This window comes from Triturus cristatus, chromosome 8 (assembly GCF_964204655.1).
Source record: "Triturus cristatus chromosome 8, aTriCri1.1, whole genome shotgun sequence".
Lineage (NCBI taxonomy): Eukaryota > Metazoa > Chordata > Amphibia > Caudata > Salamandridae > Triturus > Triturus cristatus.
The window spans coordinates 353,750,258-353,775,870 of NC_140591.1; the positions used below are offsets into that span (position 1 = coordinate 353,750,258).

Here is a 25,613-nt window from a genome sequence, read left to right on the forward strand (position 1 = left end):
ATTTGAGGACCATCAAAGCCTTTTACTGAGCTGCATCTTAAATCAAAAGATTGACAAACAATTGTCAGAACTTTTAACTAATTAATTAAAAAGGTTGAGAGACCGGATTGGGCCATGTGAGCCTCAAAAGTCTGTGGCTCTTTGCTGTTAAAGAAAACCTTCACAAGGAAAAATTCATAGTTCTAATCATAAAGGTTTGTTCAAATTTAAGAATCATTACAGACATCAGAAAGTAGTTAGATTCAAATCAACATCAGTAATAATTCAAAAAATACAAATTGTTTGAGGTAACAACATAATGTTGCCCTCCAAAGCAAGTAAATAACCTCAATCAATATATATCAGCATATGGGCTAACACAAATTTGCTCAGTTTGAGAGTTAAGGAAGATCTAAGTATAAATCATTAGTCTGACTGGCATAGAGATAGCTCAGACAGTAAGACAAAAAAAGTCTGTGTATAAATCAAATAGACATTCTAACATGGTGGAGTCTAGACGGTTTAGAGAGCAAGAACAGTCAGGTACATCTCCCAAAAATGTCACTTTTTATAGGTTTCAGACAGTGAAAGGCATGCTCCCGATATGGTGAGATCTGACATAATAGTGCTTTACTAATAATGTTACATTCACGCAGACCAATAGTAAAACAAGAAACTGTGATGCATCAAATAAGAAACATTTAGGAACTCCTACGTTCATGCATAATTAAACATAGGAAAATGAGAAAATATTGTAACATTTATGCAGCAAGTGAAAACAATACACAGTGTGACTTTTTAGAATCAATCATTTTTATTACGTGATACGCAACCAAAGTACACCGCTCAACTGCCTACATCCATCGGCCGGCAGAGCGAAACAGAATGGTCCGTACACAGCGCACAGGTCTACAGCCCGGAGGACGACCCCGCAAGAAGATGGTTTAGTGTAGAACCGACCTGCAAGGCAATTGCTCATGTATCACTTTTATAAACAAAACAAATAGACAAACCCCCAACCCCCCCCAAAATTCCCACCCTCTCCGCATCAGTCTCAATCCTCCAAGCCTAAACCCCCGTGGTCAACAGTCCTAATCAGAGATGTGTCAAACTGCCCCAGTGGCCCCTGCCGGTTCCAAAGGGATAAGCTGAAGAATTTGCAAATATTTTGGGCACGTGACTTCCCTCAATTCCTTTGACAGAAGCTGCAAGAAAGGACTCCAGAGTTTAGCATATTCTGACCCCTTCCCATCAACGCCGAGCGATTGGCGCTTCATCGCGAGAAGGTGCCATAGCCTCCGTATCCAGTCCTTCGGGTCCGACGCAGCCGGAGAACCCCACTGCGCCAGAAGATCCTGCCGCGCCACAAGCAACGCTAACGCAAGTTGTCTGCCCCGCAATGAGCGCAAGGGAAAGGACCTCGCGTGAGGGAGACCCAACAGCGTGTATGCAGGATCTCGTGGGAACGTGCTCTGGAACGCCTCATCAAGATCATGCAGAATCGCCGCCCAATACCACACCAGCTTCGGGCAGCGCCACAGCAAGTGGACTAGGGTGTCAGGATGACCACACCCCCGCCAGCAGGGGCCGGATTTAGTAGGATCCCAAGACTGAATGCGCACCGGAGTATAGTACCAGTATTCCGCCACCTTATAAGCAGATTCCGCTCCCGCAGTATCAGATGCTGTATTATGGGCGCGGTAGAAAATATGCTCCCATTTCTTGCATGTTAGGGGGCGCCCCAACTCAGTCTCTCACCTAACCTGCGCCTTCGACCGCTGCTGCTTAGGACGTGCCATTATCATTGCATACAATTCCGATATGAGTTTCCGGTTATCTTTCTTACAAACCAACCAGCGCTCAAAAGTGGTCAGGGGATGCGACATTGAGGCGAAGTTAGAAGGTTGGGTCACCCACGGTGCTAGCTGCGAGTAATGGAAGGTGTCAGATGTCGGCAAGTCAAAATAGTCTTTGCGCAGTTGGGCGAAGGGCATCGCGCCGTCCGAATCAAAGAGGGAGCCCACTCTCTTACACCCCTCCTCTCTCCATCGCTGAAAGACAAGAGACGCACATCCCGGCGGAAAGTCAGGATTGTCCACGATAGGGGTCATAGGAGATGGAAACGTGGTCCAAACCCTAGGACCAGCCAACTGATCCCACACTTTGAGGGTCGGGGAAGTCACTGGCGACGAGTAGAGGCCCCATGCCCTATGCTTCCATGGAAGCCAGAGTTCACGCCATACATTACACCCCGCGACCGTCTGGTCCATAAAATTCCAGTGTTTGCTGGACAGTGGCCGATTCCACTCCGTGATATAGCGAAGGCAAGAGGCTTGGTAATACGCACTCGAGCGGAAGGCCCAGCCCCCCCGCGGCCTTCGGCGAAGTAACAAGGGATAAGGCGAGCCTCGGTCTCTTATTATTCCACAAAAACTTATTAAGAAGCCCCTGCAGCCTCCGGAGAATACCCGGCGGAGGCCGCGCCGGGAGCATCTGAAACAAATAAAAGACTCGCGGAAGCACAGTCATTTTTATCGCCGCGAGTCTCCCATACCAGGCCAGATTAAGGCAAGACCAATCCGATAGCAACCTGGTAGTTTGATCCACCAGCAGATTATAGTTGAGGGTGACAGTTTTAGCAATGGAAGAGGTCAACCGGATACCTAGATAGGGAATGTCAGAACGCACCCACTGGAAGGCAAAGTCACACTGCAAGTTACAAACCTCTTCCTCAGGGATAGAGAGATTAAGAATCTGCAATATCGAAAAATTCACTTTAAACCCTGCCACTATTCCAAAATCATGAAGCTCCCTCGCCAGGTACCGCAGGGTGGTGTGCGGGTGGATAAGGGAGAGAATAACATTGTCCGCATATAGACTGATTTTGTGTATGTTGGCGCCAAACTTAATGCCCTCTATATCCAGATTCGAGCGTATTCGCTGTGCAAAGGGCTTCATACAGAGTGCGAATAATAGCGGAGATAGGGGGCACCCCTGCCTCGTCCCCCTGGAAATGGGAAGGAGGGATGACCTACACCCATTCACTCTCACCGATGCCTTAGGGGCTGCGTAAAGACATTGCACCCAGCGAATAAAGTTCTCACTTTTTTTCATTGGTCCTAGCCACAAAGTATTTGCTCCCTCAGAACACGTCACTTATCAAGATATCCTCCAAGGTACATGCAAAGTTTCTAGACTCTGAGGGTGAATTCCAGGATGAGAAACGTTTTGAATCATTTATCAGTGCTTCTCAACCACATGTGAAATGTCAGGATGATGACCGCTATGGTCCTAACCAGCAGCAAGGAAACGGGTGCTATGAATTAGTTATCACATTGGGGTATGTACTACCACACTGTAGGCCACATTGAGATAGATACTATAAGGTGGTTAGGCTTCCAGTATACCACCTTATTGATCCACTTGGTATTATGCGTTATAACTCTGCAAGGTTTAGACATCTTCAACCTTCTACCTTAACCTCTGCCACAGCCAGAAATAACACAGCCTTCACCTGCTCCTCTGATTCCAATTGTGCTACCACAGACACCATAAGCATTGCCTCCACTGATGCTGGTTCAGCAGATAGGTACAGATTCCTTTGATTATAAGGGTGAACCTCTTGAGGAAGAATAACTTCTGGAACCTCTTAGAACAACATCTAATGATATTGGAAAGACTACGTAGCCCCACAACAAGTTCACCAATTTACCTCATACAGTATTGTCCTTTTTCGCTCCTAGTTGAGAGAGCATCAAAACAAAATCGATTACTTTTCCTAGGTTGTCAAGAAGCCATGGAGAAAATCATTAAACGCAATCACAATTATCAATTATATCTGTTAAGAGGGTGTACAGATCATGCAGACGTCTGCCTTAGTAGCAATCATTATCCCAGACTGCACAATCATAGTCCGGCAACACACCTGCATGCCTAATCGGACAGCCTAAAGCCTATTTTGTGGTTATACAACCCAAACAATGGTGTTCCAGAAACCCACTTCACCCTGCAGATTGCCTGCTAAATGGGAAGATTGGAGGATGACAGTTTTAGGAAAAATGTTTCCACTTTTGACAACCACTAATAAAGCAAATTCCGTCGCGTTTCTAGGCAAGTATGATCGCTAAATATGGATGAATATGGCTTCATGCTGTCCATTTTACTGGAAGTTGAAAAAGCTTCTGCAGCTATGATTGATGGTACCATAGATGAAGCCAGCACTGGTTCCCGGCAGCTAGCAGATGCTGATATTCTTCGACGATGTGTGGCTAACTCCATTAAGCTGCCAACAACCATTACTGAAAGCATTCATAGAGAACTTGCTTGAGCCAGTTTGCTGTAACAGCAAATTCACACGGTGTACGTCTCTCTGAGCAGTAGTTTAACAAATGTACTCTTGGTTTTCCAGATCCTGCGTAGATTGCCAGGTCAATTATCAGCTATGCCTAGTTAAACCCAAATCAGTTTTTAAATACACTCACCCTCTCCAACCTGAAGCCATAAATCTGACAGGAATACAGAGTTGGCTGGAACACACACTCCTGGCTGATTGGACAGCAACTTCCCTCGTAAGGCCAAAACAGATAGTTATGGAACTCTTATCCTTAACTCCTACAACTTTTGCAGATTTGTTGTATTTCCTAACAGGGTTGCAGTTTCTGCTCTGCAGAGCCTGGAAATACATACTTCTAAAAGGAGGTTTGTGCACAGATGGAGGGACTGTATAAGTCAGTGATGCTTATATGAAACCTAATCCGGATACTTTGAAGCTCTGAGAGTGTTTGTATTAATTTGCGAAACTGTGTCTACTGTGCTGCACATTATTGTAAGGTGCTGACTTCTAGTCCAGTGAGACCTTTGCGACAGCTGAACTCACGCCTCCTCAACCTGTTGGATGCACATCCCACAAGGGGAATCTAGGCAGAGTCTTACGAGAGATCAGGATTTATTTGGTCTCACGTTTATCAATGGAAGAATATTATGTATACCTCCAGGATCTGGTACCAAGAGGTCATTGGACGATCCATGAGAATGACCTTCAGCTAAATGTTCTGGAGCTCAGGGCAATTCGGAAAAGATTGCACTCTTTCATTCCTAGGCTAGAAAATTTGTTGGCTCCTGTCAGGACAAGTTAGACCACTATGGTATCAACAAACCAGGCGTCTCAAAGTTTCAACCACTTGAAAACATGGGCAGACGTCTTCAGCAGGACTAAAACATCTCCCATGAATGGGAGTTGAATCAACATTTTCCATTGGATGTACCCAGCACTAGACCGGTTCGTTAGCAGATAATGGCATCCAGAATCAAATGGAAATGTATTTTGATATTATGGTACAAGACTTTGACATATGCTTTGCCGTCTCTTCCCAACATCACAAGAGATCTCAAAGCCAAGAGAGAACCTGGCCAGCTGATCCTCACAGCTCCAGCCTGAACTCGCTAGTACTAGTTCACAGATTTTCTTCATCTCTCAGAAGCGCCACTTACCCCCCCTCTAGGGAAGCAGTCGAGTGTTCTCTAGAGCAACGGTCTTCAAACTGGGGGACGCCAGGCTCTGGCCAAAAGAAGCATTATGCTGATAACAATCCTTTGTTTTCAGCAGAAAATAAATAAGCGGCAATAATGGGCGATAATTAACACCATTTCTCATTTATATCCTGGCTGTGAGAAGGTGTCAAAAGGAAATGGACTCCAAGTATTCTTCTAAACCCCCCCCCCCTCCCCCCCCCCCCCCCCCCCCTATTTCTAATAATCATATTGTGGATACTTCTACACGTTAAAAAGGCCTGCCTGACCAGAATGGTATGTTTGGCAATCATGTATTTGATTGCATTTGTAAAACGGTAACACAACTTAACTGTAATGTTTAAATAAGCCTATGCATATTTAAACATTGGCAATTTAATTGAATAATTGAAGGGGGGGGGGGGGCAATGATTTTTTTCTCCACTGGAGGGCGTAACATTAAAAAGTTTGAAGACCACTGCTCTAGAATGAGACAACGGACAAGCTCTACGCCATGATCCACCATTCCTTAACTTATTGGTATGGCCCTGAGCACTTGAAGCTTGCGCATTTATTCTTTCTGCAGGACTTTTGCAATATCTTGGCTCAAACCTAGGCTTCAGCCCCCATAAAGACTTATGAGTCTAAATGGAAATGTTTCTGACTCTGATATCAGGATTCCAGTCTGCATCTGATATCACTGCAGTTGCCTTACCTCGTACAACTAGCAGGGTCAGGCCTCGAATATGCCTCCATTCTATTTCATTTAGCAGCTACCTCAAGGTTCAAAAGATCACCATACCTTCCTCTTCTGTCAACAAGAATAATTAAGGAGTTTGTGAGGGGCGTCTGTTCAGGGCATTTCCTGTGAGGGCATTTCCTGTGAGGGCTTCAGTACCGTGATTAGTCAAAGAAAGATCCGTTTGAACTTCTACGTATGGTGAACATTAAACATATGTCATGGAAAACAACCCTGTTTTCTTCCATAAAGACAAGTCCGCAAAATTCATGCAATCACCTTCATGTCACTTTCTTGCTCTTTTGCAAAGACAGGGTTCTTTTGCGCACCAATCCAAAGTTTGTACCAAAAGTGCCTGCGGATTTACCCTTCCGTGCTCCCAATTGCACTCAAAGCATTCTTTCAAAATCCCATTACGAGTGCAGAAAAGGCCACCACACTTCTTGGACACTCACAGGTGTTTAAAATTCTACATTAATCTTACTAAATCTGTTGGTCTACGCAGCTTCTTGTGGTCTTCAGCCGCCCCCAAAGAAGGCACCTGCTCTCAAAACAAGGAATAGTGAGATGGCTTGCTGCTGCTTTTGTTCTTTGGTACTTGAACGCTGGTCTTCCCTTTAGCTCCAGAGTATCCTCTCATTCAACAAGAGTCACTACAGCTACAGTAGCGCTTTATACTGTACTGTTTTTGTTGGATGTATTCAGAGCTGCAACTGGGAGGAATTGTGACACACTCAGAAGACATTACTGTTGCTGTGCGAGACTCTGCCATCAGACAAACGGTTTTACATTATCTCTTCCATTAATGTGGGCTTTCTCTCACATATTCCTAATTTGTTCAGAAAGGCATGGTATGATTCGCTTTTCATGTCTGGATTGTTTATTGGATACTGCTCGCTATTCTGATTTGTGCTTGTGAATCGATGAAAGATTCATGGACAATAAACTCTTGTATGGCGACCACTTAAGCATGGTGGTCTCAGCCTGTTTCCTAATCTTCAGGAAAATAAAGATCTTTCTCCCCGAGAGCAGTCTCAGGATAGTGATCACAGCCCTTATCATGGCAAGGATCAACTACTGTAACAGTCTTCTGCTCAATACTCAAAAAGGCACATCAATAGACTGCAAATCGCTCAAAATGCTGCAGCAAGATTAGTCACAGGCACTCACAAATTTGTTTCTGTAAAGAAAGAACTGGCTCAACTTCATTGGCTCCCCGTGAGGCTTAGCGTACGTTTTAAGGCCCTTTGTTAGGCCTTTAAAGCCCTCAATGGAATTTGCCCCAATCATCTGAGGCAGAAATGTAAGTGGTATGTGCCTATTAGAAATCTTCGGTCCACAGGAGCCAAACTAGTTGCAACTCCTCCGATCAAAAAGGCCAGTTGGGGCGGCAGAAGCTTCATCACTTGCACCTCCAAAGCTTGGAACGGGCTTCCACTCTACCTGAGGAACTCTCCAGATCTCCTTTCATTCAGAAGGGGGCTGAAAACATGGCTCTTCACTCAGTAATTTTCTCTTTATAGACCTCCAGCAGGCATGCGCAGCGCCAGGACACCCCAGGGTAACAGTGCGCTATATAAGCTTCATTAACATAACATCCAGTGCTGGAGAAGAAGTTATGTTGCTTACGAGTAACAACTACTCCAATCTTCTTCATAGATTCACATGTGAACCCTCCTTCCTCCACGTTCAGAAGTTATTTCATGCTAGAACTATATTCTATATATCACTCTCTTTCTCGGCGTTCACTCCACCTTTGCTTTTTCGTGTTTTCTTGGGATTTTCGGTGTCCTTTCACTAAACACTTCTTTATTTCGTGACACGCATATGAACCTTTGTTAGTATATTCACATTGTGAGAACCTCTTTTCTTCAATGGATTGCTTTATTCATTTATTAATACCGTTCATGACTGTTTCATTCTTTGAACAATTTATTGGCTGGTAATAATACTGGTTGTTAAAGTTTGAATTAATACCACATCAGGTATAGATACAAGTTGTGTTTACTTTTCTGTTTTGCAACATTTGTACAAACGTTTATGTATACATACATGTATACTTTTACAGCATTCCCCTGACGAAGGTGTTGTACACCGAAATGCATTGGGAAACCATGACGTGGCTTTGAAAATATTAACGCTTTCAGCTCAAGAAAATAAAGAAGAGCTTTGACTTCTGCCTTACAGTCATCTTTGATCGCTGGGTGGAAGAACATTGATATTCATCTATAAACTCATTTGTGTGATAATTACCTTCTTTTATTTTGAATTACTACTCATGTTTTACATTTGAAATCGGCTTGCTTTTCGCGCTTTGTTTCTCACACTGAAAATAAGTGTTTTGTTTTCCCTTTATTGTCTATGAATGTTAGTTCATTAATTAACTGTTTATCAATCAACTTCTTGTGCAATTGAAATTTTTTTTATTATTTTTTATACAATTCAGTGAGGCCAAAAAGCTTAAACAAAATTCATAACATACAGAAAGAAGCCTTAACCCCTTGAGTGCCCATGACGAGATGGTCTCGTCATGGGCCGCGGTTGCGCTGTGCCCATGACGAGACTATCTCGTCATGAACCCTGCCCGCTAATTCAACGCCCGGCACAGGGCGGGGAAAGGGCGGGGCACACAAGGGGTTAAATCAGGGGAATATACAAACAAACAGCCATATATAACATAAATAATCCGTAATTTACAGACATGAATCTGATACTGATCATTAAAGTGTATTACTATACCCAATTGGCAATTGGCTCCCAAATTGCAGCCCCCAGTTTCTTCCTTGCCCTACCTTTTAATTTATAAAGAGCGGTTTCGAAATTATACAATGAGATAAGCTTAGCCCTCCAGTTAACGAATGACGGGGGTTCGGGATCAAGCCACTGAGATGTTATACATAGCCTCAGAACTGCCATACATATGAACTTTAGGCCTCTGTGCGGTACCAGTTTCCTCCCCGCGTCCATACCATGTTCTATATCAAACAGAACCAAATGTGCAGTCAGAGAAATCGGTATACCCAGAGACCCTGAGATAAAACATTCAATATCCAATGAAAGTTGAAAGAGCAAGGGGCAGGAGAAAATCATATGTATTGAATCTGCCCCGTATAGCCCACATCTAGCACATCTCGTCCCCCTTCCAGCCTTCCACTTTATAATCTTTGCTGGCGTATAATATAAATTAAACATAGCCATATAAGCTTGACTTCTTAAACTACCAGAAAGCAAAATGGCATAGGCAGTCCTCCATACCAGCTGAAGATCGATATTGGTCAATGACAATTTTCCCTCCCACATTGCTTCAAATTTACGGATATCATCGGGCTCTTTCAAGATAATTTCTTTATATATTTGACCTATTTTAGTTTTCCCTTTTATCAACTCCAATAACCGGATCTGAGACCCCTGACAATTCCCCCTTGCAATTTCAGCCTGTAAAAAACTTCTAAGTTGCAAATATTTAAAAAAGTCAGACCTACCGACCCCAAATTTCTCTTGTAATGTCAAAAAAGAGTGGATATTACCCATCTCTAATAGGTCCCCTATTACTCTTATACCTTGCTGTGACCACCTCCTCATAACTGAATCATGACATACAGTAGAAGGCAGAATATACGAATCAAAAGGTGTATACCACGTAATGGTAGGGATAGCTAGCTGTTTCCTGAGCCTCTTCCATACTGCATATGCTGCCTGAATGATCTTAAACCGAGTCTTTTTATAATAACTTGGCTCCAGGACTTTTACCAACAACCCTCGTGCCGATTCACCCAAACACCATTCATAAATAGATGGGGAAAAAGCAGCCTCCTGTACCTCAGTATTCCCAGATACCAACACACCCATAAATTGGAGCATCGTGGCACAATAGTACACATAAAAATTAGGAATAGCCAGACCTCCCCGCTCTACCGTCAGATATAACCATTTCATCGCCCTTCTAGAGCGCCGATACCCCCAGAGAAACCGTGAGCACATTCGCTCTATTCTCTTAAAAAAAATATTAGGTAACATAATTGGGATCGCCCGAAACAAATATAAAAATTTCGGGAAGATTGACATTTTTAAAACATTCCCCCTTCCATATATAGATAGATGGAGCCTATTTAACCGCTCCAAAGTGTTATTTGATGATCTAATCAGCGGTTCAACATTAATCTTTGGTATATCTTGAATTTTACTAGAAATGAGTACACCTAGATACGTTGCCTCCGTGGCTACGTCCATCCCTAATGGTAAACCAGCCTCCGTATGTAACTATATTGTACCTTATAGGGCAAGAGGATAGTGCGCCTTTGTTCAAACTGCCGTTTGGACATTCTTTGATCACATTTGTAGCCTGTGAAGGGGTTGAACAGGTCACACAAAGGCAGCACCCTTGATCACTGAAAGATTAATCAGTTGAATTTTTTGAATTTTTTTCTAGCATCAATTGAAACACTGAAAGGAGTGCAGGTTGTCAAAACTCATACTCTAGTCATTTACCATTCAGCCCCACCTCCGACAACCAGCATCCACCATGGATTTTGAGGACATTTCTCACTTAACCACAAACCAAGCGGAGACAAAGGGTTATTCCGCCGAAGAAGCAGCAAATATTTATAACCTTATTGATGAAACACGGGCATTTCAGGCTCCATCCGGCTCCACCAGCCAATTAATAAAACTACTACAATATACATTAAGGAGGGAAATTAATCAAAGACTCCACGCAACCACACTCATCCAATACCACAAGGCAAAACGGATCCCCAGAGGGTTACGCATTGCGTTAAGACCCATGTTGTTCAAATTCAACAAACCATTCATGAATAAATGGTTTGCCATCTTGAATAAGTGCTCTCTAGATCTGATCTTATTGATCATTGAGGAATTGTCAGTGATACTCAAAGAATTAGAAACCGAGATCAAAGATTTAAAATGACTTGTCTCAAAGACTATCTTCTGATGAATTACCACAAACTGTCAAAGACATAAATGACAAACTTGATGAACACGCAAAAGAAGTTCACGATCGGAAGTTGCGTAAGTTTAGACGCGACACAATCGATTACAAACTAGATGAGGTGTATACCTGGGCGGAGATGTACGCTCAAAGACGCACATTCAGAAAACCAGATGCATCTACCTCTGAAGAGAGCATCGCAACTGAGCAAGAAGCACTTCCTACTCGCACTCCTCTAGTTTCAACAGCAACGGAAAGCATACCTTCTACCAGTGGCACATCTAAACAAACACCTTTTTTAGAACTGGGACGAACCTCCAATCACCCTCCAGAGGGACCATCTGTAGGAAGCACCAACGAACCAGGAGGGGACAAGGCTCCAAAAAAACCCACAACAAATGGAGGTCGACGAAATCCCAGGCGGAACTAGTTATGAACATCTCAAGTGTTGTTTTGAAACCTGATGAGCAAGCCTTACTCAACAAAGGCATGTCCTTTGTTCCTACATACCGGACCAACGAACTTGAAACCGAGATTTCACTTTTCAAATTTACACGAAAACTCAGATTACGGTGGTTTTCCCACCATATAATGCAAGATCAATCTGTTGAGCCTGTTGCAGATATTGCATCGCTGACATTTAGACCAAAAAGTACCTTCATGTCACCGATCACTCACAACGCCATTGATCTGTTCGAAATACTGGTCAAGAAAGATCTAGCACTTATTCATCAAAAAGAAAATGTTAAAAGCAACCTTACTGACTAATTTAGCTTCAAGCAAGCACTTAACTTTTCAACCAGCCGACAAGGGTGGTGCTTTAGTGGTCATGGATACCACATACTATGAAGCCAAAGTGGATCAACACGTTTTAGACACTGAAACTTACATGGTCTTGGATGCAGACCCCACCAACACCTTTCAGAAGACGTTATCTCTAATTCTTACCAAAGCTAAAGATCTCAATTGGATTGATGAGAACACATACAAATTCTTGATTACCGATTACCCAAAAAGACCACACATATATATGCTTCCGAAGATGCATAAAGACCTGGTGAACCCCCCTTTTCGCCCCATTGTAGCGGGCTGTGGGTCTCTGCATGAACCAATAGGCAAATTCATAGATCACTTTCTACAACCGCTTGTTTAACAATGGGTGACATATGTACAGGATACTACAGATTGTCTCAATAAATTACAACTTATCACATTACCCAGTACTAATGAGGTGCTTCTTAGCACCATAGATGTCACGGCCCTCTACACTTCAATCCCACATGGTGAAGGTATTGAGGCAGTTGAATGGATGCTTCTACGACACAACTATGAAGAATCTCTTAACATTTTTTTGCTTGAACTGCTCCAATTCAGCTTATACCATAGTTACTTTTCTTGGAAACAACATTTTTACCTACAGAAGACCGGTACTTCTATGGGTTTTACGGGGGCACCCACATATGCCAACATCTTCATGGCAAAATTTGAGGATGAACACATCTTGCACAATCAGTCTTGGTCTGATCACCTACTTCTGTACCTGCGGTACATTGACGACATTCTGATCCTGTGGAGAGGCACACAAGAGTCTCTGGAAACTGCCATTTCTAACCTGAATGACTGTCATCCACACATCAAGTTCACACACTCAATCAATTCCTCTACCATTAACTACTTGGACATTCAAATTGAAAAAAAAGGTTCCATTTTGACAACTAGAATTTTCAAAAAACCTACCGACAGGAACAATGCACTTCATTTCCAAAGTTTTCATGCTCATACCTTGAAAAATCACCTACCACTGTCGCAATTCATCAGGGCGCGCAGAATTAGTTCAGAAGATGAACAAGGGAAATTGGACATAGAAGTCATGTTTCAGCAATACCTAGAGAGAGGCTACCCTCCATCAGTTTTAGAAACGGCTACACTGAAAGCATACGGGATGGAGAGAGCACAGCTCCTCAAAAAAACTGTAAAACCTGCTTCTAAACGGGAGGTCTGCGTCTTGAAATACTCCACAGCCGCCATGGCGATTAAACGGAGCATCCTAAAGAGATGGGAAATCATCGAACAAGAACACGACTTCAAAAGTGTTTTTTCTGCAACACCCATTTTCGCATTTTCCAGGTCTAAAAACATCAAAGAGATCTTGGCCCAAAAAAAACATGATCAGGTCACTTCGAAAAACACAGGGATGCATAAATGTTATAACTGTGGACACTGTGGCAATGTGATGGTTGGAGACACATTCACACATCCTCACACGGGCAAGTTAATTAAGCTCAAACACTCTTCCGACTGCAATACAGCCATGGTGATATATGCCATCAAATGTCCCTGTGGTCTGGTTTACGTGGGGAGGACAACCAGAAAAATAAAAATAAGAGTGACCGAACACAAAAGTGCAATTCGCACATCCAACATGAAATCCTGTCTGGCAGCACATTGGCACACTCACAAACACACCATACCCCAACTTCGTTTCACAGTGCTTGAACAAACATCGTGCCTAGCACATGTTGACCCGAATAAGCATTTGGCTCAAAGAGAAACTTTTTGGATACGTTTTCTGAGAACCCTGATGCCTTGTGGTTTGAATGACAAAATCAAATTAATTCATTTTTTATGATAATATGTGATCGTTTACTGTTGCATGTTGATCTATCTCTCCTGCTGTCCATTATTGAGTAAACAATATGTTCTATCTGCTTATGTCAGCCCATAGCGCACACGCATACACAATTCGTTCGCATCATCAAAAAACCCCTTCTTCAGAATTTGAAATGCTTTGGTTTACGGAATTTATATATTTCAATTTACATCATATTCTTTCTCTTGAACTTTTACATGTGTTTGATTCACAATGTCTTCCTTCTTTGTTGAGCACGTCTTGGTAGTTCCACAATGGTGTCTTCCGCACGAGAGTCCGTTTTCTATTTTTATTTTTATTTTTAGTGTCAGATTCACGTCAGGCTCACAAATACGCACGTCACGCAATGCACGCTCTTGCACAGGCATCCGATTACGGTTTACGGATAGTCACATACTCTGACTGTCGATACTCTGAATCCCGCCGAGGCTCTGCTGCACAGTTCAGATGCAGGTAACTAAGCCGTCTTACAGGGCGAAACTTATTGTACTGTTGTCCCACTTAGTAGTGCGCGACAAACGTAACACTGTTTATTTTATACATTGCTTATACAGATGTTTACTTCTCAACTCTACCGCACATTTTTGTGTTGAGCGGTTTGGGACTAGGACGTTAAGTATTTCGCAGTAAAGTAAGTTGAATCTTCGGTTTTTCTTAATGATTTTTCTGTTCATTAACATTCTGGTTACTGTTGGTAATACTCTCCCTTTTTCAATGTAGCACGGCTAATTTATCCGTGTTTGTCATTTCCAGGCGCTTAAATACGTCGGAGGTGAGTCCTCCCCTTAACTGAATTTTTAGTTCACTTTTCAAGGGAGGGTGTAGTCCATTGTAGTTTACGTATCCGATCACTCTTTCTCGGCGTTCACTCCACCTTTGCTTTTTCGTGTTTTCTTGGGATTTTCGGTGTCCTTTCACTAAACACTTCTTTATTTCGTGACACCCATATGAACCTTTGTTAGTATATTTACATTGTGAGAACCTCTTTTCTTCAATGGATTGCTTTATTCATTTATTAATACCGTTCATGACTGTTTCATTCTTTGAACAATTTATTGGCTGGTAATAATACTGGATGTTAAAGTTTGAATTAATACCGCATCAGGTATAGATACAAGTTGTGTTTACTTTTCTGTTTTGCAACATTTGTACAAACGTTTATGTATACATACATATATACTTTTACAGCACTCCCCTGACGAAGGTGTTGTACACCGAAATGCATTGGGAAACCATGACGTGGCTTTGAAAATATTAACGCTTTCAGCTCAAGAAAATAAAGAAGAGCTTTGACTTCTGCCTTACAGTCATCTTTGATCGCTGGGTGGAAGAACATTGATATGCATCTATAAACTCATTTGTGTGATAATTACCTTCTTTTATTTTGGATTACTACTCATGTTTTACATTTGAAATCGGCTTGCTTTTCGCGCTTTGTTTCTCACACTGAAAATAAGTCTTTTGTTTTCCTTTTATTGTCTATGAATGTTAGTTAATTAATTAACTGTTTATCAATCAACTTCTTGTGCAATTGAAATTTTCTAAATTGAATCGTATTACTATATTGCACCTTATAGGGCAAGTGGATAGTGCGCCTTTGTTCAAACTGCCGTTTGGACATTCTTTGAGAACTATATTAATTCCATAATATTTCTCTAGGGAGAGTGGAGGGCTGTGCAGAATTTTGTAGGGCCAGTGGAATGAAGTGCTCTCTCACCTCACCAGCTACTGGTTCCAGTCTTTTCTGGTGAGGTCATTTTGCTACTAAAGTGACAGTGCTGATGCTGTTTCTTTGGGACTGCCGTTGAAAGGTCTCTGTGAGACCCAAGCTTGATGATGGGTGGTGTATCAAGCATGTGAATCTATGAATGATACCATTGCTGGAGAACTGTAGTTACCGGTAATTGACATTTCTTTGTTTTGAAAGAATTAAGCAACATACAGATTCTTTTGAAAACAAATGAGTAAACAGGAAAAATGTTGGCCCTTCTGAAAAGCAATAAAAGATATACTGAGTTTACTGAAAACCCTAGAGTGAGCAAAATCTTCCAGTTCTCACGAATAATCTTCTCTTCTCTCGCTATTGACTCGCTTGCACCATCATTTCGGTAAACTCCAAGAAAATTAAAGGAAACTGCCAGTTCGATATGAATAATCCGAAACATGTGAAATTCAATTTATTGTATTTGGTCCAGACCTTAGTACATTTCTAATAAATCAAGTGAAAAATGTTGCATTTTTGTATCCTACATTGAATCCATGAATGTGTTTACATCCACCCCATTCTAACTATTTGGTGGCAGTTGTTTAAATGGGTGTAGTTGTTAAAATGGGCCTAGAAAGTAACCTCATTTCTGCTTGGTATGCATCATTGTTTTTATTTTTTCATATTTTGTTTTGTTTTCTTGTTGGCTTAGTCCTGCTGTTTTAAGGGAAATGTTCAGAACTCCACGCCGGGTTATGAAATATACACACCAAACACCGCTGCGAGAACAAAATGGTGAGTAATTATGTTTTATTGCAGACTTGTTCCTTCTTAGGCTGATATATATTTTAATAGGATTATTTTTTTCCAGAAGTATGCGGAAGCCTGTTTTGCACACCACAGCTTCTGAGGGTAAGTTATATGTCTCTTCTTTTTAAAACATGGACCCACGTTTCTTTACGTTTTCTCATGGTCATTCTCTATATTTGCAGGATCAAACTGCAAAATGCATATCTGAAAGTCTTGGTGTAGAAGTGGATCCGGAGATGTCTTGGTCTAGTTCTTTAGCGACACCACCTACTTTGACCTCAACTGTGATCATCGGTAACTACAATTTTGAACAAGTTGAACTCGATGTTGTTGAAAATGCAGTGTAAATCTCTGGATGTTCTTCCCCTGTGCTAATGTATAGCTTTCAGTGTGGAATATGTTTTGCTTGCATTATAAACACTGATCAAGCTACTTAAATACCTGTCACCAATGCAAAGCTACTTTAATACCAGCAAAATATAAATCAACGCTCTCACAAATTGTCTTATATTTGGCAATGAGTAAATATCCTTACAAACTTCATCGTTGTTCCATCCACCAATGGTGGTCTTGTATACATTTTAGCAAAATTGCTAGTAAATGTTTCCTCTATGCAAGATGTTGTTACTTAAATACAAAAGAGAGTTGTGACACTAACTACATGCCATTTCCAATCAGACCTTCGTATTTTTTAAACCCCCAACTGAGACCTTAGTTTTTTTCCATTTAACATTTGGGTTGGGAATTGCTATATTGTTCATTTTTTTTTATTTTTTTTTAGAGAATAGCTTTAATTATTAACATTATGAAATACACATTGGTCAACCGTTGCAGACTCGGACATTTGAGTACTGAAAAGACATCGTGGTATATTCTACGTGGTAAAGTTTAGCAAAATAACAAAATTGATAAAAATATTTACCCTCACAAATATTATAACTAGCATTATCAGTCTGAACCTGGGTTATTTGTTCATGACAAAAGTGGAAAAGGGAGGTGGGGGAGAGAACAGGAGGATACCAAACGAAAGCAGTCCACAAGCACCACATCACATCAAAACACAATACTCAATACTCCACATAGACATCAGTTTACCAAAATGTCATGGCAAGGAAAAGTGACCTCACATGCACTTTGACTTCAGTGACATAGCTGGAAATTACATCAAATGACCTTAAATCATGAATCCCAGCGATTGATGCCACATGACCTTGATCAAAATAATTCATGGCACTGAAGCCAAGTGAATAACTCAAAGAGAAAATGTATTGATAAATCCCAGGGAGATTCACAAAAAAAGTTTAAACAAACAGTACTGGTCACACCCATATGCAATAAACCTTTTGGACCATATATTAGATTTGAACTGCATTCTTGGCGTGATTTACTTCTTATCACTGTTTTTTTTTGTCAAACCATTTTTATTGCAGGACCAAGTACAACGTACAGTAACCAGGATGCATGTCAGTAATGCAGGTTTCCCGTCCTCCCCTTAACCGTTAGTCCGTGCCGCATACACAGCCGTACTGCCCACATCCCGGAGGCCGGGCGGCGTCACATAGACATATGGCACATTGATACAATACTGTCAGGAGCAAACTTCCGGTGGGGAGCCCCACTGCCCGCTTTTGATCTCTGTCCCTCTGCTCCCCCAGATACGCACAGTACTTACAATCTACTTCCAGAGAACCTTAAACTTATAAACTCCCCCTCCCCCCTCCCTAGTGCCCTCCCCATTGCGCCTAGTCAGGAACAAATAGCATGTGTGATGGGTAGCAGGAAAGATGCAGTAATCCCTAATCGTGTGTGTTTGGCAGGGGGGCCAGTGGCACGACTCCGTCCGCTGCGTCCTCAGGGTTCTCACCTTCCTCCCCACTGGCTAGGCTATCCCGCAGGGCCTGTACCATCACCTCCCATTCCATTGCCGCCGCCTGAGCCCGGTCGTCCGGTTTTCGGTGAGCTAGTTGGTATCTGAGTGTGCTCTCGCTAGGCGCCCATTTGAGGAATTCATTTAGCCATCTCCGGTGTGTAGGCCCCGCCTTCGACTTCCACCCTTTCGTCACCTCTCTCTTTGCTCGGAGAAGGCCCATGTCTATGAACTTGCTGGACATTTTATTCTTGGGCGTATGCGGGAACCAGTGGAGTATACAAACGGCCGCGTCGTATTGTAGGTCTCTATCTGCCACGTCATTCAACGTGTCGCCGATCCCCTCCCAGGACTCCTGCAGGTTCGGGCAGGCCCTCAGCATGTGGACCAGGTCCGCTCCCACTCTGTTACATCTAGGGCACGCAGCCTCCGCAGCTCCAAAACATTTCCTAATTTTGTCTGGGGTAAGGTATGCCCTGTGGAGCACATAAAAATGTATCAATTGGAATCGCGCATTCCTCGTGCTTTTTCTGGCTCTGCGCACCAGCTGCGCCCAAGTGGTGTCAGGGATGTCCACCTGCAGGTCCAGCTCCCACTTGTTTTTTAACGCGGTCAGGGGCTGGAGGGCCTCCTTCACCATCCGTGAGTAAAGGCACGCCACTGCCTTGAAGGTGCCAGCCGACATCATCGTGTATTGGCACGCCTGCGTCGTTGCGGGCTCAACTAGGCCCTCGCCCCAGTGCGCCTGTGTGGCTCTCACCACCGCCGCATGCAAGAGGTAATCCCCTCTCGGGAGGTCGTAGCGATCCTGCAGGGTCTGGAACGGGGACAGCACGCCGTCGTCGTACAGGTCCCCCAACACCTGCAGACCCGCCTCCTCCCACAACTGCAGCCTCGACCAATCACCCCCATGAGGGAGTGCCGTCACCATGCCCAGTGGGATTTCGGGCGCATTTGGGTGTCTGACTCCTGCTCTCCTCTGCGAACTGTTCCAGCATAGGCGGAACGTACGCTCCTCTTGGGTCAGATCCCCAGGTGCCAGCCTCTGCTGGAGGGCGATGTAAGCTAATACATGGCGAGGAGTGCCAGCGTCCCTCTCACTCTCCGGACCACGGTATACTCTCGCTATTTCCTGCGTAAAGGACTGCAGCTGTGCAGCTAAGTAATAGAGCTCGAAGTTTGGGACTGCCAGACCCCCTTCGTCTTCTGGACAGGTCAGCGTCGTGAGCGCTATTCTGCGTCTGCCCGAGCCCCACAAGAAGGATGTTATTAAAGACTTGAGGTGCTTAAAGATCGCTCCAGGCACCCACACTGGGAGTGTCCTGAAGAAATATAGCAAGCGGGGCAAGGCGATCATCTTCAGTAGGGATATGCGGGCCGCCACCGACAGTGGCAGGGTTGCCCAGAAAGACATGCACCCTCGTAGGGCACGGATGCAACGCCCTATATTGCCCTCCAGCAAGGCCGGGGCGTCATGATAGATGTGCAACCCCAGGTAGTCGAGACAGTGAGGCTCCCATCTAATCGATTGGCAGGCGGGGGGCTGCGCCTCCTCTTGTCGCAGTGGGAACAGGCAAGTCTTGTTCCAGTTAACCCGGAGACCAGACACCCCGCCAAATCGTGCCAGGAGACCCTCCGCACCCCTCACCGCGCTGTCGGAGTTCTCCAGGAAGAGGAGGAGGTCGTCCGCGTATAGCGATATAAAGTGGCGGTGCCCTCTAAAATCCAGCCCGCCGTAATGGTTGCCCAGTCTAGCCATGGCCGCCAGGGGCTCTATCGCTAGTGCAAACAGCAGGGGGGACAATGCACAACCCTGCCTGGTGCCGCAACCCACCTCAAACTGCTAGGAGACCAGCGTACCCACTTTCACGCGCGCCGTCGCCGAGGAATATAGCACTTTTGTCCAGTGTATGTATTTATCACCCAGGCCGAATCTCCGCATCACTTTGAACAGGTATTCCCATTCCAGACTATCGAACGCCTTTTCAATGTCAATCGACAGTACTAGGGGCATCCGCGCCTCGGGCGGTGGATCATTTACCAGCCTGATCAACCGCCGAATGTTGTGGGTGGTGTTGCGGGTGGGTATGAACCCAGATAGATCCTTGTGGATCAACTCTTGCATGTGGCGCAACAGTCTGGTCGCCAGTATGGTGCTGAGAATCTTTTAATCAGTAGTGAGCATTGACAGGGGCCGGTAGGACGCGGGGTCCGTGCTTTCTCTGCGTGGCTTTAGTAGGGGGGATCATTATGGCCTCGCGCATGGAGCGCGGGAGCCGTCCTCTGTCCCTGGCCTCATTGTAGACAATTTGGAGCCGGTGAGCCAGTCGCTCCAGGAACTGGCCGTAAAACTCTATGGGGAGGCCGTCCAGGCCCGGGGTTTTATTGCGGGCCATCTGCTTTACAGCTCCCTTGATTTCCGCTAATTCTATTTGGCCACCCAGGGCATCTGCGTGCTCCTGGTCCAACCGTGGTCGGCGCAGCTCGTCCAGGTACGCCGCTACTTCTTCATCCCGTGCTAGTAGTGCACTCTTGTACAAACGCACATAATAGGACCGAAAGCCTTCCAAAATGGCTGGTTGCGTGGTGTCTACACGGCCCTCCCTGTCCCGTAAAGCTAATATGGGCTGACTGTTTCGAGTAGGGTTCGCTAACCAGGCCAGCAGCGTCCCAGCCTTATCCCCCTCGGCGTGCGTTTTAGTCAGGTACATTTTATAATCGAAGCTGCGAAGACGATCGACCTCCACCGCAACTGCCTCGCGCGCCTCGCAAAGCCCATCCTGCAGCTCGGGACGGCCGGGGCGCGCCACCTCGGCCTCTCTCAGCGCGCGTTCGGCTTTGTCTAAGTCGTCCAGCAGGGTCTTTCGTATCCCCACATATTTCCCTATGCAATGGCCCCTCACCACTATCTTAAAGGCATCCCACTCCGCTGCCCTAGAAGTCGCGGTGCCGTCATTCTCTACAAAGTAGTGCCCAATCCTTTCTCCGAGCGACTGCCGGAACGGTGGATCATCTAACGTGTCCGGCCGCAGTCGCCACGTCGGGATCTGCGGAACTTCATTCATCCAGCCGAGCGTCAGTAGCAGGGGATTATGGTCGGAGACGGTGCGCGCCAGATATTCCGTCCCAGCCACCGCAGGGAGGACTAAAGAAGAGCATAGGAAGGCGTCCAGTCGGACATGAAGGTCATGGAGGCCGGAGTAGAACGAGTAGTCCCGCTCCACCAGGTGCTGAGCGCGCCAAGCGTCAGTCAGGCCCCATCTGTCCTGCCAATCCGATCTAGTTTTCGCAAATCGGTGCATCGGGGACGCGGGCAGCGGCGGGTGTGACCTGTCCAGTGTGGTATCTGCTATGGAATTTAAATCACCCCCTAAAAGCACCGGGCCCGCGAGGTAGCCAGCCAGCGCACCAGAGAGACGCGCAAAGTAAGTCGCCTGGTCCACATTAGGCGCATAGATGCTTCCTAGAACTATGTGCTTGCCCCTAAGTTTGCCCTCCACCGCTACGTACCGTCCCTCCGGGTCCGCTATGTGTCGGGTTGCCTGAAAGGGAGTGCCCGCCCGTATCCATATTAATACCCCTCTAGCGAAGGCAGAGTACGTGATGCAGAACAGTTGGCCCCTCCATCTACGCTGCAGGGCAATGCCCTCCTTCTTCGTGAGGTGGGTTTCCTGCAGAAACGCTATCTGAACCCCCCTACGGACCAAGTAGGCATGCACCTCGTGCCGCCTTGCCATGGAGTGGAGCCCCCTCACATTCCAAGTCACACATTTTATCGACCCCGCATTAGCCATTGTCCCATATCGCACGGCATGTAACACAGGTAAACCAACCCCAGGCGCATGTGGTGGCACTATTCCCTCTCCCCCTTAACACTACCCCTACCCCCCCTCTCTGTATTTCGCCTTGAGCCCCCCCAACTACTCCAGGCCCCACCCCCCCCAGAACAGGACCTAACTTCGCGAAAGCTGTTCCCATCCAAACTGTGCTCGAGCAACCGCGCTCTCACAAACCCGCTAATCCGCAGTCTACGCTACGGAGGCCTTATGGGCCCTGTGGGGCGACGACTAGTCACAAGAACCCAGCCATTGACTCTTCCCCCCCGCCCCACAATACTCACGAAGCACACTAAAGTCCAATCTTACTGTATTCTGCTCAGGTGACTGTAATGGCGAGCCCCGGCCGCCGTAGCACAGCAGGAGACACTTGTCTGACGCTCAGCCCTTGATTATCTCTTCCGCTGTCTGCGGCGTGACCACCGGGCCCTTCGTGCTGCTTGAGTCCGAGTGTCCCGACTCCGAGTCTGTACCCCGGTCCTCCGAGCCGGAGGCCCGTTCTGACGGGATCGATGCCGCACCTTACAGGACCATCACCGCCTGCAACGCAGCCCTCCTGCCGTCCTCCGTCTGGGAGTCAGTCGGTCTTCTGGGCCCCCGCGTGCGCCCATGGATCCTCCGCGATGTCCTCGCCGGCCGCTGCTGTTGGTGGCCCTCCGTTCCTCCGGCCCTGGTCCCGGCCGCGTCCGCCCTGTAAGTGTCCCACCAGGACCATGCCTCCGCCGCCGTGAGGAAGAACAGCGTGTTGCCATCCGCTACCACTCTGAGCCTGGCCGGGAAGAGTAGCGAGTATTGGAGGCCCACAGAGCGGAGTTCCTTTTTGACGGGCAGGAAAGAGGCGCGCAGCTTTTGGGTCTCGAACGTGTAGTCCGGAAACAGCGTAATCTTGCTATTTGCAACCTGGAAAGGACCCGCATCTCTGGCCCGTTGCAACAACCAGTCTCTGTCCTTGTAGTGCAGGAGTTTAATGATCACGGGACGAGGCGGTTGGCCTGGTCTAGGGGGTCTGGCAGGCACCCGGTGCGCGCGTTCCAGCGTGAAGAAGGGCGATAGGCCCTCCGGGGCCACGACCGTTCGCAGCCACCCGTCCAGGTAGCCCACCATGTCGGAGCCCTCTATTTTTTCCGGAAGGCCTACCAGGCGCACGTTATTGCGCCTGCTGCGGTTTTCAGCATCTTCAGCCCTCCTTTCCAATGCATGTATCCGATCCAGCGCCTCCGTCAGCCGGCCCTCGACCGATTTTTTTTGCGCCGGTAAGAGGTCTGTCAGGGTGGACTCCGCAATCTTGACCCTGTCCGCCAACTTGCCATGATCAGCCCGCAGGAGACCCAGCCCCGTTGCCACCTGCGCTATATCTTGGTGTAGCGTGTCCTTCGTGGTCGCGATGGCCTCCAGGATACGGTCTTGCATCTGTTGCAGGTCCGTTGGGCTTTGCGGGGCTCCCGCAGGCGCCCCTGAGGAGGGGCCTCCGTCACCCCGTCCCCCTTTCGGTTTTCCCATGATGAGGCGCTATGCGCGATCCAGCTGTCCCCAGAGTCCCGAGGCCAGCGGTATGCCCCTCCCGCTGATGCAATAGTCCGCTGAGTGTGCGCCTCCCGGTGGGGTCGGTCAACCAAGGGCCTCACGGCCACGTCCCCTCGCCCTCTCCGCAGTTCAAGTCTCACATCCGCCTCCCCTTCCGATCCGCCGCTCACGCGTAGCTGCTCCGCAGTCCGCTGTAGTGCCCCGTTTCGAGCCACAACCCGCGGTGGGGTCAGGTGCAGTCCCAGGACTCCGCCGCGATCAGCTTATCAAGCGGCCCCACACAGGGATCAGGAGAGGTCAACAATGGCCTAGGCAGAAAGCGTGGCGCCGCGCGTGGTGCCCGTAGGCAGAGCACGGGGTCGTGTCCGATCCGCAGTGTGCTATGGTCCACAGGGCCGGTGCGCCGGCCGCTCTGCCCCCAATCCTCCAGGCAGGGCACGGGACACCAGAAGGCACTCCGCTGCTATCACAGGAGAATCTCCGGGGACCCAGCGGTCTCCAGGAGCGCACGGCCGCCCCAGTCCCCAGAGCACGGGCACCCGGGTATGTAGTGACTCCCTCGGGGGAGAGAAGGAGTAAGAAATGGCCGCCTCACCAGTCTCTCCCGACCGGTCGCAATCCGTCGCCAGGAGCGCCTCAGTGTGGGAGGGCGTTGAAGTCCCGCATCGCAGGCATCTGAGCTCCAGCAGGGGACAGGCGGGGCACGCTCTGGACACTAGCGCCCGCGGTTTCCCCCTCAGGTCAGGGCCACTAGTCTTCTCCACAGCCGAGGAGGAGGGGGGAGGAGCCTTGTCCCGGAGGACTCAAGCGCCGGTCCGGGCACTCCGGCGGCCGGCGCCCCGGGGATCTACTCCGCAGCAAAGTCCAAGCACTCCGGTGCAGGGCAGCCCGTCAACCACTGTTCCTCAGCGCCGCCGTAGGTAATTTCTCCGCAGGTCCGGGGCAGCCGCCATCTTGGCTGTCGGAGCGCCAGCGCCGCCGCGGCACTTTCCTCCGTAATCGGCGGGATCTCCAGGGCTCAGCCCAGACCGGAGCAGCGCCCAAGGTGTCTCCAGGGATCCCCCCCGGTTTTCACGGTGTGCCCGGGCAGTTACAGGATGTTTTCAGCGGAGAATCGGGCGGGGGATCGGGAGCCTCTCTAGGCTGCGACCATGCTCGCTGGCTGCTAGCCACGCCCCCTCCTTATCACTGTTGACAAGTTTTGACTTCTCACTTGTAAGGAACTATCACACTTGCAAAGCATAAATAGGGGGTGACTATTTCATTCAAACACATTATTAGGTTGGACCTGGAGACCGCTTCAGCTGTTTTGCCACCCTCATGTGATTGCAAAAAAAAAAAAAAATGTAAACAAAATACACATATATATGCATATAGAGCTTTGGATCAGCTCTCATCATCCATTGATCTGGTTATTAGTCACTGACATTTTGCCTCTGCCCGCTGCAGCATATAGCATGGAGCAGTAGGTCAGCCTGCTAAATTCATTGGTTGCCTTGCACTGTAAAGTGGTGGCATTTTGCCTGATCACATTTACACATCTTCCTATAAAGAAATGCACTTCAGTGCCAAGAATAGTGGGCCAATACCTCACTTTTACAATTCTTTTTTTCTTTCAATTCTTTTATGGTTGTTGTCATTCTTGTGTGTTTAAACTATGCATTCAGGTTACCATAACTGAGAAATAGTACATTTTCTTTGTGCCAATAAGAACCATTTTCCTGTGAGGTGTTGAAACTAAATAGGGTTTCTATACAAGTACACTTGCCTGGTAAGATGGACCCATAACCCATATTGTCCTATTAAAATCATACTTAATTATTCTATTTAAAATTATTCTTGCAAGCTTCTCAACACTTCTAAGTTCGGATTCAGGCCTAACCACAGCACCAAAACTACTCTGCTTGCCGCCACAGACGACATCCGCAGGATCCTAGACCGAGGAGGCACATGGCTCTCAACCTCCTCCGTATTGTTTGACATGGTCTCTGACTCATCCTCATTCAACGTTTGCACTGCATCAGAATCCAAGGGCCCACACTCCGCA

General features: G+C 46.6%; 1 protein-coding gene across 5 annotated transcripts in view; it reads left to right on the forward strand.

The window, feature by feature from the left end:
- Positions 1-25,613, forward strand: part of BRCA2 (BRCA2 DNA repair associated) — a 740,135-nt gene that overhangs the window by 129,352 nt on the left and 585,170 nt on the right. For 4 of the 5 annotated variants that reach the window (XM_085621674.1, XM_085621677.1, XM_085621678.1 and 1 more), the window contains exons 6-8: positions 16,242-16,324; positions 16,401-16,441; positions 16,522-16,633. In XM_085621674.1, coding sequence (XP_085477800.1) covers positions 16,242-16,324; positions 16,401-16,441; positions 16,522-16,633 — 236 coding nt within the window. The remainder of the gene's footprint in view (positions 1-16,241; positions 16,325-16,400; positions 16,442-16,521; positions 16,634-25,613) is intronic. The other variant, XM_085621676.1, reaches the window with a different exon arrangement.